At 45.6% G+C, this 14,146-nt stretch overlaps 1 protein-coding gene across 14 annotated transcripts in view; it reads left to right on the top strand.

The window, feature by feature from the left end:
- Positions 1-14,146, top strand: part of ZBTB20 (zinc finger and BTB domain containing 20) — an 892,970-nt gene that overhangs the window by 810,635 nt on the left and 68,189 nt on the right. For 13 of the 14 annotated variants that reach the window (XM_036352745.1, XM_036352742.1, XM_036352741.1 and 10 more), the window contains 3 exons: positions 428-528; positions 10,124-10,287; positions 10,664-10,851. In XM_036352745.1, coding sequence (XP_036208638.1) covers positions 10,277-10,287; positions 10,664-10,851 — 199 coding nt within the window. In that variant the 5' untranslated portion in view covers positions 428-528; positions 10,124-10,276. The remainder of the gene's footprint in view (positions 1-427; positions 529-10,123; positions 10,288-10,663; positions 10,852-14,146) is intronic. The other variant, XM_036352755.1, reaches the window with a different exon arrangement.

The following is a 14,146-nucleotide window of genomic DNA, read 5'->3' as shown; positions in this document are numbered from 1 at the left end:
TCAATAAAAACATTTAAAAAAAAGAAAATAGGTAAGAATTGAGCACTAAAGAGAGAGAGAGAGAGACTGCAGTGGAATCAGGAACACTAGAGAAGAGTAGGCTACGGCAAAGTTGTCTGACACTCCCTCCTCTTCCCCAAACCTTACCCTCCACCACAGCTTCCAACTCAGAGCCATAAAATCAATTCCACCTGCGCTGCCAGGGCTGCCAATACTGTCGGACCAGACAGGCCCGCAGGTAGGAACACTAAAAAGGGAACCTGGAGGACATCCTCTTCCAGCCCCTTCCCTGACTTGCCTCCTCTGGTGCCAAGGTGCTCACCAGCCTCTCAACCAAGTCCTGCTGTTCTGTGTTTATCCGAACAAATGATCGCCATGACCTGTTCACTTAGCAGCCTGATTTTTGTTTGTCTCTCCTCTGATCTAGATGCAGCCGCGCTCTGCCCCCTGCCCCAATGAACATCTGCACTAGGCCCAAGCCTTGGAGTGATTTACCTGAAGAGTGACACCATTTATTTGGAAACTACTGTGAGTACATTATGCCTCCAATGAAAGGCCTCTTAGTTCTCTTTAATTAAAAAAAACAAAACACACAATTGTAAAAGCAGATGAAATTTTAGATGGCTTCACCTGTTGGATGCAGTGAGGTAATCGGACTCAGTCCTGAGGCGCCTGCAGCGGTTCTCAGCTTCCAACCTGTAGTGCACGCCTGGGCGGCATCGCGCCCTCCTCTCCAGGGGCTGCTCCTAGCTGGGCCTGAGCGCACTGTGCATGAGTGGTGCTGCTCTGCTTGCTCATCTGCACCTCTACCCGAAGCAGTGGCAGCTCCTGCCCAACTTGTTGGCTTCTCGCCACCTCACTGTGACACTCTGCTGTACCTCCCTGGAGCTTCATGCCACCCTGGTCAAATCCAGGCCTGCTTTCCTTGCCCATTTCTATCTGTTGTCTGAGTATCTCTGTGCCTGTGCTGTTGCCTCCTTGTTACTCTCGGGGACCAAGGCCACATCTCTCAGCCTTTGTATCTAGCTCAGCTCTGCCGTCTGAATGCATAGCTCTGTGTACTGGGTTTAGTTCCCTCTGTAACAGGCATGTATGTAGGAGCAGTACAGCTCTTTCAAGGCACGGTACAGAAATATGTTGGAGTAGGAGGTAGGATGCCTATAGGAAGACACTGATGAGAGATTGATCTAAAGTATTCATTAATCATTGCTAAAAATAACAGATGAATATTTGGGGTTGTTTTATTTTCTTCTTACTAGAAAAGCCAGGCATTTACATTATTTAGAGGCTATGCGTGCAAAGTAACCTAATTTCACACTTTGAAACAAAAACTTACTCTATGTGTCACAGTCACAAATTCTCCTATATGGTGTGAGGCAGGTGATGGGATAATATTTTCCAGGCATCTCTGTTAGTGGAAAATGGTAACCCTGGTAGGCTAACACCCCTCCTAGGCTTCAGGTAGGATTTTCACATTTTCATTTTCTATGTCTTTATAGCTATTCTGGCAAATATCAAACCCAAAGGGATAAAGCCAGAGGTTTTTGTCTTGTCTTGTTTTGTGTTGTGTTGCTTTATACCTTGAATGCTTTGCCACCTGAATTGTGATTGATGGTAGCGGACGTGCAGGTGACAGGCAGGCCACCTGCCCGAATGGAGAGGGAGCCATCAGAGGGCTCTGCAGTACAATGGGGTCAGGTGACTAGAGACTGAAGATGTGACACCAGATCAAACAGAGTTCTTCATTTCCTACCTATGCTAGGAACATACTTGTGTGAGCACCTTCCTTCATCCTCATGTTCAAGTGCAAGGTGTGCCTTAGGATTCCCACATCAGGTGTTTCTCTGAGTTTTTCTTCATCCCGGAATAACTGTGCCAGTGCAGGTAGCACAGCAGTACTGGGACGCAGGCAGGTGTTGAGGCATCTGTATCCTTTGGGAGAGGAGAGCATCTCCACCACTCCCACCTCCCTGTGCTGCATAGAGCCGAGATCCAGACCTAGAAACCTGGACCTAAGGTTTCATGAAAATCACCAGGCAGCCCGCAAGTGAGCATCTGTTTTTGCCATTGAAAGTATTTCACCTGAGCAGAAAGCCAGTGCCTGCTTTCACATTTCACAGGTCCTAGAGAACAGACAGATTGGGTCCCATTCTTACAGCCTGTGCTTTTCAGAAACTCAGCTCCCTCATATATGAAAGAGAAATAATGACAAAACTTAGAGTGACCTGCTAGGTGCAAAAAGCAAAAAGGTGATTAAAGTATAAAAATGTGGACTAATTACAAAACTTTGTCCCTTCCTGTGGGTTGACAATACCCTGGGCCAGGTCTCAAGACTTGGGGGTGGGTATAAAGGGGGTGAGTGTTAGATTTTAAAACCTACCCACTCCCACACCACCTGGACGAGCATGCCCAGTGGCCCAGCCTATTTGCCTGGACTGTTGTGAAAATTAAATGAGAGAATGTATATATAGTGTCTGGCCCAGCAGAGATGAGTGTATTTGCTCAGTCGACTAAAATTCACTGGACATCTAATATGTGCCAGGCACTCTTCTAGACAACAGAGTTATGGCAGCACACACCAACACCTGCTGTCGTCGAGCTTACACTCAGTTTTCTTCTCCTGTAAATGGCAAGTAGACAAAATAGGTAGGTGGATGCTAAAAGAGAATTGATTCCCTTTTATTTTGCTGTGTCTCTTTCCTTCCAGAAAGTAAGATTGAGAGGCAAAGGGTGAAGAAACGGAGAGGGAAAGAATAGACATGTCTATTAGTCTCCCTCCATCCCCGATGGACACAAACAAAACCCCAGAACCATTCTCTGCCTTGATTTGTGGCCCAGAGGCTGACCTTTCTGAACTCTGTTGCCCAGCTGTCTTCTCTTCTGGCTTCCTCCTGACTTTGGCCTAAAGGAGAGATCAGCAAGAGGTGTGAGAGTGGGAGGAGAGTGAGGTCACGGCATTATTAACCTAGCCTCCTTCCCAGCCACACCTTTCCTTGCTCCTTCGGGGTAACAGTTTAAAGCTGAGATTTAACAGCTTCCCACCACTGTTAGTCCCTGATGCTCACCATCCCTTGAGGGTCCCTTAACCTCATATGAACCTCAGTATAATCCTCTCATTGAATTCTCTTCAGTTCAAACCTTTGAGTGTACCATCTGTTTCTTGCCAGGATCCTGCCTGATACAGTGGAGGAGATATACACTGAAAAACATTGTATGTCAGCCTTGCCAAGAAAGTTTTAAAAAAAGAGAGAGAATAAAATGTTTTAATCACAAAAACATCTTAAATTAATATGAGAACATTAGACCAAGTAGTGAAAGAGTAAATTGTAAGAACACATGATGAGAGAGTGCCAAAGGTTGGTTTTAATGAATAGACCACGGTGCTCAGGTTTGATGGGCTTCCATAGGCCAAGGGTAGCCTGTTCGAGCCTCAGCGTGAAGAATAGCTCTTGGTACAGCAGCAGCAGGACCAATGTGAGCAGACAGGGGGTGTCAGGAGGGTAATACAGTGAGATCATAGCGCTCAAGAGGAGGTGCTTGTCCCAGCATTTTTTCCACCTTTGCTACAATTATAGCCCATTTGCCTCTGCCCAAATCTATATATTAAAAAGGATTACTGAACAAAAGAGATTACTAACATAAAGGAAGTGCTCTGTTATAGCAGAAAAGACAGAACCATAGAAATGACACTCTCTGTGAAAAGAGCTACCATCACTGGGCACTGACCATATGCCAGGATGTGCCACCCACTTGACATGAATTATCTCATTTCTCACATCAGCCCTAGAAGGTATTATTATTATTTCTACTTTTTCAATGAAGAAACAGAGGCCCAGAGAAGCAGAGTGGCCTGTCTAGAGCACACAGCTAGGAGGTGGTAGAACACAATCCTGCCACCAACTCTCACTGGATGCCTTGTTTCCACCTGCCCTTTGCCCCCAAACCCAAACATTCCCTAAGCCTTCCCCCAAGGCACTGTTGGGAAGGAGCGTAAGGAAATGGTTACCAGTCCAAAAAGATGGGGGGGGGGGGGCGGGCATCACTGGTCTAAATTATCATGATCTAATGACTGAGTAATTATTCATCCAGAGGAGGTTCTCACTAATTCTTTCCAATCCAAGCAGACTGGTGAGTGGAAGGCACGCTTAATGCGCGGGAGAGGGGGAGCCTGGCGGAGAGAAAATCGGGAGAGGGAGATAGAAGAGAGCACTCTGCTCTCCAAAGCCCCTGGAGACTGATAAGAGCTCACACAGATAAAATATTTATTTTCCATATGTTGTAGAAAGCACTGCCATCACTGTATGTGCGCAATGTGTGCGAAGAAGTGTGAGATGTATACGTGAAATGCCGCCTCTCTGGTTAATTTCCATGCATTTCACATGCATGATACCTACATCTCATCAATATGTTTTAATGCATATTTCCTTCCACATACAATATGGTCTAGTAAGGAAAGAGCCAGCATCCTCCACAGCCTTTCTCACTGCTATGTTTCAGTCCAAAACTTGTTGCCAGGGCCAGCACAGTGAGAGTTAAAAACCAGAAGGGCCCGCTGGCTAACCCAACTGCCAGTCACCTTAGAATGCCTTCCCAGCCTTGAAGCAGTCTTTTTCTCGTAACAGAAATGTTTGCAGTAGGAAGATCAAATGGTTTTGTTCTCCTTGGACAATTGGGAGATATTCAGTCAGGGTGTCAGAACTAACCGTTGAAAGGCAGGTGCCTGCAGCCACACTTTTTTTTTTTTTTAAATGCAGAGCTCCCACCAGAGTGGCGGGAGGAAGTGCACAATGATTGGTCTGTTTCTCGGTGGAAGTGTTCAGGGTACACCCAGTTTTGCTTTGCATATATTTACAAAACATCTGCCCTTTTCTTGTTCTTAAATCCTTCCCCCTCACCAGCCTCCTTTCCCCTTTCTCCCAGTTTCTTTCTTTGTTATTGTTGGCTTGTCTAACTTTTTCATTGGAGCTTTCATTTTCCGGTTGAGGGGCGACTTCATCAGAGTGTATAATTTTAACACTGGGAGGGAGGAAAGAAGGGAGAGAGAAAAGGGGAGTGGGGTAGGGGAGAGAGTGAGAGAGGGAGAGAGCGCTGAAAAGAAAGAAAGAGGCCTAGCGGCCAGAGCTTGGCAAAGCAACCTTTGGCATGGTGACCAGGAGAGGAAGGTTCTGGTCTGGTGGGGAGGTGCCTCTCCAAAAGGCTGCCAGGAGCCAGCCAGTGTGCTGCTGCCCTCTAATGGCTCCGGGCAGGAATGCAGAGCCACAGGGGCTGAAATAGACTGGTCCTCAGATGTGCTGTTTGTATAATTATTTTTCACCAAAGAAGGTATTTTAAATGAATTACTATAGGACTTGCTCTTCCCTTCTTAATAAACTATTAATTGAAAAAATAGGGTCAGAATAACCCACCTGTGCATTTGTAGACATAGACTGAGGCGATATTTCAGTGTTACTCAACTCTGGGAAAAGGAGTCCAGAAGGACTTTCGGAGAAGGTGGGATGGGAATGAACTGCTTCTGAGAACACTGAGTGGCTCTCTGCTCTCTGGCAGCTGGGAAACAGCCTAATGGCATACAGACTAGCAAAGTGATATTAGGCAAATGGGGGTATGAACCAATTAAGGTTCAGTTTTCAATACTTTCTGTTCATAGAGATGACCCCAATGCCTCTTTGTTTTGAATGTACCCCAAAGGTGATCCTTAAGATAACAAGTAGGAGAGTGTGGTGCAAGATATCAGGTAGGAAGCTGGGTGAAATCTAGGGAAGGAAGCAAGGGCATTTATCCTATCTAATAAAAGAGAAACATGGTAATTGGCATATGACCGCTACCCTTCCCATTGGCTAATCAGCGAGATATGCAAATTAACTTCCAGCCAAGATGGCGGCCGGCAGCCAGGCAGCTTGAAACTAACATGAGGCTTGCTTGCTTCAGTGACGGAGGACTCCAACGTTTCCCGCCTGCCACTGCAGGCCTCTGAGCTGCAACTCTAAGCAACTATGTAACAAATATAGAAGCTAAACAAAACCCCAGAAACCTGCTTTAGTCACCGGGTTTCAGCCAGCAGGATCACAACATTGTAAGCAAAGGCCAGAAACCTACTTTCAGCAGCGGAGGCCTAAAAGCTGGAGCCAAGCCTCAAAGCTAAAGCTGGCCCAGAATAAAAAAAAAGAAAAAAGAAAAAAAGGAGCGGTTGGGAGCTTCAGTCACCCCCAGCCTGAAAACAGCCCTCAGCCCCTCACCCAGACTGGCCAGGCACCCCAGTGGGGACCCCTACCCTGAAGGATGTGTGACCAGCTGCAAACAGCCATCATCCCCTCACCCAGGCTGGCCAGGCACCCCAGTGGGGACCCCCACCCTGATCCAGGACACCCTTCAGGGCAAACCAGCCAGCACCCACCCGTGCACCAGGCCTCTATCCTATATAGTAAAAGGGTAATATGCCTCCCAGCACCGGGATCAGCGTGACGGGGGCAACACCCAAACCCCCTGATCGCCCTGCGGCTCTGTGTGTGACAGGGGGCGGGGCCACAAGCTCCCTATCCACCCTGCTCTGTTCGTGACAGGGGAAGGCGCCCCAACCCCCTGATCAGCCCTGCTCTGTGCCTGATAGGGGGGAGCTCCTCAACCCCCTGATCTGTGTGTGACAGGGTGCAGTGCCCCAATGCCCCCCCACCCCCACGGGCCCTGCTCTGTGTGTGATGGGGTAGAGCCATAACCTTCCCATCAGCCCTGCCCTGAGTGTGAGAGTGGCGGCGCCCCAACCCCCTGATTGGCCCTGCTCTGTGGGTGATAGAGGGCGGTGCCCCAACCCCCTGATGGGCCCTGCTCTGTGCGTGACAGGGGGCAGCGCCCCAACCCCCTGATTGGCCCTGCTCTGTGCGTGACAGGGGGTGGTGCCGCAACCTCCCCATCGACCCTGCCTTGAGTGTGACAGGGGACGGTGCCCCAATCCCCCATCGCCCCTACCCTGAGCGTGACTGAGGGTGGCATCACAACCTCCCGATCCGCCCTGCTCTGTGCATGACAGGGGGTGGCGCCCCAAATCCCCAATCGGCCCTGCTCTGAGCCCGACCAGGGACTGAACCTAGGGATTGGGCCTGCCCTCTGCCACCCGGGAGCAGGCCTAAGCCAGCAGGTCGTTATCTCCCGAGGGGTCCCAGACTGAGAGAGGGCACAGGCCGGGCTGAGGGACCCCCCTCCCCCCCGAGTGCACAAATTTTTGTGCACCGGGCCTCTAGTATAAAGAATAATACAATTTGTGCAATCATAAAAATAAAAGAGTAATGTTCGCCATATGCTCATTTTTGAAAGAACTTCCTTAATTCTGAAAGCTCACATCTGAAATAGTGTAGGCCTTACTAAGAGCAGCCAGGATAAATATTTTTTCTGTTGTGATTGTCATTAGTATTTCATCCCTGTATTTAAATGAATCATGAGGAGCAGCCTAACTTTAGTGAGCAAAATGTCCCTACTCCTACCGAGTGCCCTTCATGGATTCAAAGTAAAAGCAGCCATTCAAGGTAGATTTCACTGCTGTGTAAAGAGTAGCAAACTTAATTGGGATTCAGACTATGACTATTCTCAAAATATACTTTAATTTCTTCATTTCATTCTATCAACAAGTATATATTGAATTATGCTGTGTCTAAGCTATTGGCTTAACAGTACACACTAGACAGCAAACACTGGGAAGGTAGAAACCAGGCTTGTTCTATTCCCTAACCCACGCTGGCACACCATAGCCACATAACAAGTATTTGGAAAATGAATACATGAATAAATGAATGGTGGGAGGGAAGGAAGAGGGGGAAAGTGCATGAACACATAGAATTCAATAATAACAAGGACATTTCCTAACCCTCAGAGTTTACAGTGTCCTAGAGGAGGGATAATCTATATATATATAAGCCTAAGTGACCGTCTGACCGTCCGACTGGTAGCTATGACACGCACTGACCACCAGGGTGCAGACACTCAACACAGGAGCTGCTGAGCTGCAGTGTCTTGGCAGCAGTGGTTCTCAGGTGATGCACCTGGAACCAGAGAGGAGGGAGCCCGATTCTGGGGTGCGTCACCCAAGAACTGCCCTCTCGCAATCCAGGGCCCGTCGGAGGATGTCGGAGAGCTGGTTTCGGCCTGATCCCCACAGGCCAGGCCAAAGGACCCCACAAGTGCACAAATCCGTGCACCAGGCCTCTAATAAGTACATAATTGCAGCAAAATTGAGTAAGTAAAATAAAATAAAGAAAAAGTGTTCGGTGTTTCAAAGAAAGATAGGAGGGAGAAGAATTTGAGAGACAGAGAGTGAGGTCTTATCTGACAGAGAGAAATCAAGACAGTTATAAAATGGAGACAACATTTAATAAATAGAAAGGGTAAATAGGATTTCAATATAGTTGAAATAGGGGCATTCAAAGCAAGAGAAATAACTTGACCAAGGATGAAGATTCCCCAGGACGTTCTGGAAATATTCACAAAATTTGAGAGTTCAAGATGGCCAACATATAGGGCATGTGAGCTAAGGTAGAATAGGGTCAGGCTGATGTGGTCACCTCAGATTTAGTGAATGCCAAGAAGTGAGACTAGGAGTCAAGGAGAATAGAGAGCCAGGAAGTGAGCAACAGCCCAAATAAAAGGTGTTCGGGCAATTGCAATGGAAATGGAATGGAAACACGGATGATAAAATATAAAGGAAGCAGAACTGTCGGGACTTGATGAATTGACTTTAAGGCAGAGGAAGGTGTGTGACCCTGGGGTTTCCAACCTGGGGACAGACAGCAGTAATAGAAATAAGGACCTTAGAGAAGCTGCTGGTTTTCTTAGGGAAAGAAAGGAGTTGGGGACCTCATTAAACTAAAACCTAGAAACCTGGTTTTTGCAGGTCCATGTAGACACTCAGAATCTGGGGGTTAGGTCCACAGTCACCCACTCAACAAACAGTGGGTAAAGCGCTACAATTTGTTCCTTCTCTTACATTGGCTTCCTCCATCCTGAAAAATATGTCTGAAAGCTTCCCTCTGTTTTCATCCGTGCTACCCCACCTCTGCCTCCTGCCCTCTGGAAAAGCAGATTTATTTCACAGCCAACTGGACCAGAAACACAGCATGCTAATCAGAACACCATATTCTGTGAGGGCAGATTTAACTGCCCCGCACAGCAAATCCCAGGAGAAGATATTCTGAGTAACAAGTTCATTGCTATGCTTACAGAAATAAAGAAAGCATGGAAACTGGACTTACAACAGAGTATGTACCACACATGATCTTCGACCAAAAAGAAAGCACTTTCTCTGGTCACCATGCATATAGGTCTAGAAGCACAGAGCCAAGGAAATTGGGGAGAATTTTCAGGGTATGATTAATAATTCAATTTGACTGAGGCCTAGGGTATGTGCAGTCTAAGTTAAGCATTTATTTGTTTATATCAGTTGCATTGTCCAAGGGAGTGAAGACTGGACTTGATCAATAACTTAGCTCTTTTGCTTCCTATTCCTGACCCCAAATAACTATTAGCAATAATTACTTTCTAATTCCCTTTACCAATCTCTTCATCACATCTCAGACACCCTGTCACATTCCTATACCATGAGTCATGAAGCCCTGGCAAGGTTACTCAGAGTGTCATCACAGTAACACCAAGGTAGCAGGTTGGATCCTTGGTCAGGACACATACAAGAATCACCCATGAATGCATAAACAAGAGGAACTACAAATCGATGTTTTTCTCTCTCACTCTTGCTCTCACTTTCTAAAAATCAATAAATAAACTTGTTAAAAAGCAGTTCATGCACTAAATAAAAAAAGGGGGGGCGGAATCTCAAGCTTTGGGTGAGTAATGAGTTTGGAATAGAGGATCTCCAGTGACACCTTCCCTCTACCTATGGAATCTAAGTCTTCTTTTCACTGTCCATTTGCTATCTTAACAAAAACCTCCATCACTAAACCTCCAAACCCCTCTCATCTGTACAGCCTGAACATTTAGATTGTGATTTCAAATTATGTATTGATCTAAAATAAAACCTAATAAAACTGCAAAAAAGTTGAATGTTCATAATGTGTTCCATGAAGAGAAATTAAAGCTGGAAGGAACCTTTAAGGCCTTCTAATCCAAGCCCTTTATTTTACAGATGAGGAAACTGAAGCCCAGAGAGGTGAAGTGAGGTGCCCAAGGCCACACAGCAAATTAGAGGCACAGCTAGTACGATAGCTCAAGTCTCCTGACTCCCAGTCCAGTGCTCCTCCCATTACTCCACGAGTCCTGTCTCTAAGCTTCCTGACAAATGCTAGAACGGTAAACCTCCACTAGTATTTTTCCAGACCATGTTAAACTCTGAAGGGGGAAAAGGATGCCTTCTTGGATAATGTCAGCCATACGTAGCTCAAGCTGTCTAAAGTTCCGGGACAGGGTCTTTTTATGCAGCCAACGGAGTCCAAATGTGGTGCTGTTTGCTTGGCCCATATGCTTTCATGTGTTCCCAGTTAGGCCATTACTGGAGGGAAAAGAAAAAGAAAAAACAAGAATCAGCTTGTTTTAAAACAAGGGACATACTGGACTCCCTCCCATCCCCCCTCAGAAAAAAAAATCAAGTTATCTTTAACAGATTCTAAAAATGCCTTTTCCCAAATATGCATTCAGTTCCTTCAAAGGGCCCTTTGTTTATTTTCAGGAAGAAACCCAAGACAGCTGAAAACCAGAAGGCATCTGAGGAGAATGAGATTACTCAGCCGGGTGGATCCAGCGCCAAGCCGGGCCTTCCCTGCCTGAACTTTGAAGCTGTTTTGTCTCCAGACCCAGCCCTCATCCACTCAACACGTTCACTGACAAACTCTCACGCTCACACCGGGTCATCTGATTGTGAGTACACCAGTACAGTGGCGCTGTCTTCTCGGGGCATGGAGCGGGCTTCTACCCTGGCTCTGGCTCAGTGGCCTTCAGAGCAGGCTGTTTCCATTCGGTCTAAAGTAGCCAAAAATCACTTGCCACCATTTTGTTTCAGCCAACATCTCTATTTTCAAAACGGGATGTTAAAACCAGGTGACCAGCCATTTGGCCTCAAAAGGATGATTAATTACACAGAAACTACATCATCTCCCATAACATTAACTCAAAAAAAGAAGTTGTGAAGTTATGTAGCTAATTATTTTGTCCCCCGGATCGGAATAAGGGCACTTTCCACCTTGACTTAATTGAGCAGCCAAATGTGAATCTCATACGGCCAGTTAGATGCAAGGAAACATCCATTTTGAAATTACTTAACACAAATCAGCTTTGCATTAGTTATTGGAGTCTCATGTAGCTTGGCTGAATTTCTGTCTTTCCAGTTTTTAATTTATTTTGAAGTGGTTAAAGGATAGCATAAATTTACAGAGGAAAAGAGAATGGCTTCCAAGAATTCAGAAGCCACCCAGGCCTCACGTAGCCAATAGAAACTCAGGTTAAAAATATTTTTTAATTAAAAAAAACTGCCTACAGGCTAAATTTGGAAATGGGCAGCTTAATGAGATCGTTGCTATTAAAATCACTCCATTGCTGTTTATTTTTGCTGTCTTCTCACTAATCTGGGAGTCACTTCTTTAAATTCTATTTTAAGAAAGTTGATAAATCACATTTAGGAGACTTCTTTCTCTTTTTGCAATGTAACCCAAAACGTGAAAGAGAAAGATATATGTGTGTTAACAAAGGAAAGTAATGGGAAAACTTTGGGTTCCAATCCCAAAGAATATTCCTTTTAGTCTTGAAGTACCTAACAACTATTCTGATCTTATCTCCATTAGGGAAATCTGGTAACAGGCAACAGCTGGCATATTCTTCTTTAAAATGACAAAAAAAAAAAAAAAAAAAAGTCTTATAAAAAAAAAGACTCCATTTATTCTGTCCACAAAGACAAAAATTATTAATTAGGAAATGACATTCTAAGTTTCCTAGTGTCATTATTCTGGCAAAACAAATGCAAAATTCTGCAAAGAGGGCCAGAGGTGAATTCATTCCTGCAAGAGATTGCATTCCTTCCTCGCTTCATCATAATAGTCTCTAGATAGAGGGACAAGACCCAGGGGTGGAGTTGGGGTGAAGGAAGATGGTTCTGAGACCACACTCCAGTTGCCCCGAGAAAATGAAATGAGAATAAGGAGATCCAGATCTCCACAGCCAGAGTAATTTGTACAAAGTGGCCGCCTCTCTGGAGAAACCTGGGGGTCAGAAGCGGGGACTGTGTTCTGCTGGCCATTGTAATAGGAACATCCTTGGCCCTTCTTGCCTGGCAGTCTCCAGCCCAATAGTAATTACAGGAAGGATTGGAAAACAGTGTGGCACAGTGCCCGTAGACATGTGCGCACTGTCCCTGCCTACTAGGAGGGTAGCCTGTTCCTGTGGCCAAAGGCCTGGAGCTCCTGCGTGCAGACCTTCCCGCCTGGCTTGCTGCCAGACCTTGTGGGAAGATTACATAGAATGGCCTTCGACCAGAAATCCCCTGTTGCAGCAAAGTGTTTTTCTAACTGGAGGAGGCACTGAGCTCCATTTATTGTACTTTCCTATAAGCATCCTCTGAGCAGGCCTTGGCGTTACCACGGGAGATGTGCAAGGAACTGAACAAGCATGGTAGCCGTACAGTTCCCAGCAACGAGGAGGCCAGTCAGTAGGGTGTCCGAACAGGGAGGAGAAACCTAATCTCCAGCTGTTTGAGGTCAGTTTGATTTTGCCATTAATATGTGAAAGTCTTCCCTGCTCCAACCTGTTGTTTAATTGATTCTACTTTTCTCCAAATATATTCGGATCATAGTTCGTCCTGAGTTGAGCTTACACTTCGAAGACAATTGTTTTTAGGAAGAATTCACAGAAATCTGGCCATTTGGAGAGAAGATAGGAAAGAGGTTTATTTTAAGCTGTTAAACTTTTGGATATTCTTCTTGCTTTCAAGAGGATTTTTTCTTTTCTTTTTACTTTCAAATGTCATTCTTTCCTTAGATTAATTTAAAAGCCTAATTTCTTTAAGGTGAAATATTCAGTTCCTATTTAGAACTAACAGATTTGGGGCATTTATAAACAGTGCCCTTGACTTGTTATCTCTTTAACTTTGGAAACATCCGCCAGCATGTGGTATGCCCAGCTTGCACAGGTGCCTGAATTTTTACAGTACTGTTTCATTTGTCATGTGTTTAGCAAAATGATTCTTAGTCATGCTTTAATGCCCATTTCCTGTCAGTCAGTATAATTCTTCCCAGTGTACAGATGAGAAAACTGACAGACAGATGAATGACTTGCTCATAATTAACTCATTCAGATACTGAGGGATGTCTGTGGCTTTGTTCTCACTGTGGGCAGCCTGGATTCTTTGTTCCAAGCCTAGAGATGGCATTCCAGGCTGTAAACGGGCATCTTGAAAATGTGCATTTACTCATTTTGGTGAGTGGGTTATAAAACACGATATATAAACATCCCCACAGAAGAAGTCAGCTCTGAATATGGACCAGTAAGGGTAGGTAGGCCACAGCGTCATTGCCTCTGAAGGGCACAGGCCAAATTGTAGAGGGAAGAGGATAAGTCTGACCCCTGACATTCTCAATTGACTATGTAACCTGCCCGGCCACTTCAGATTTGGCCAAAGATCCCAGCAATGTTCAAACTAAGAAGGAATATGGTTGAGAAGCGCCTTCTGTTGTGAGATGATGAGGTTAAATTGGTCCTAAGGTTACTATTACTCACACTAACAATTTCCTTTAGTATACTCCTCCATTACCTCCTAGTTTGTCACCTCTTTACCATTTCAAACTCAGATGATGACAATGGAAGGCACTGAGATAAGGTTTGAAATGGATACAAAACTGAATAGGCTCTCCCTTCAAATGCTGAAACAGGACTAAACCACATCAGGGGAGCAGGCGAGGCTCTCTAAGTGAAAGACCTTTCTTGTCAAATAGCAAGCTGTAGCCTAGCACAGTCATGGTACACGTGACAGAGGCCACCCGAACTATCACTTGCATATTTCTCCCGTATCACTTGCCCCAAAATAAGTGCCCCCTTGAAGGAGTGGAGGGGTGCCTCTTCCCTGGGGCAGTGCTCCCTGCTTTTGACTAGGCCCAGGATGCTGTTGTCTTTCTTTTGTTGGGAGCTGGCATCCGTGGTTGCTTACCTTCCCATGTTTTGCACTGGT

The sequence above is a fragment of the Myotis myotis genome, unplaced genomic scaffold, assembly GCF_014108235.1.
Source record: "Myotis myotis isolate mMyoMyo1 unplaced genomic scaffold, mMyoMyo1.p scaffold_m19_p_2, whole genome shotgun sequence".
NCBI lineage: Eukaryota > Metazoa > Chordata > Mammalia > Chiroptera > Vespertilionidae > Myotis > Myotis myotis.
This window is presented reverse-complemented; position numbering and strand designations above follow the sequence as displayed.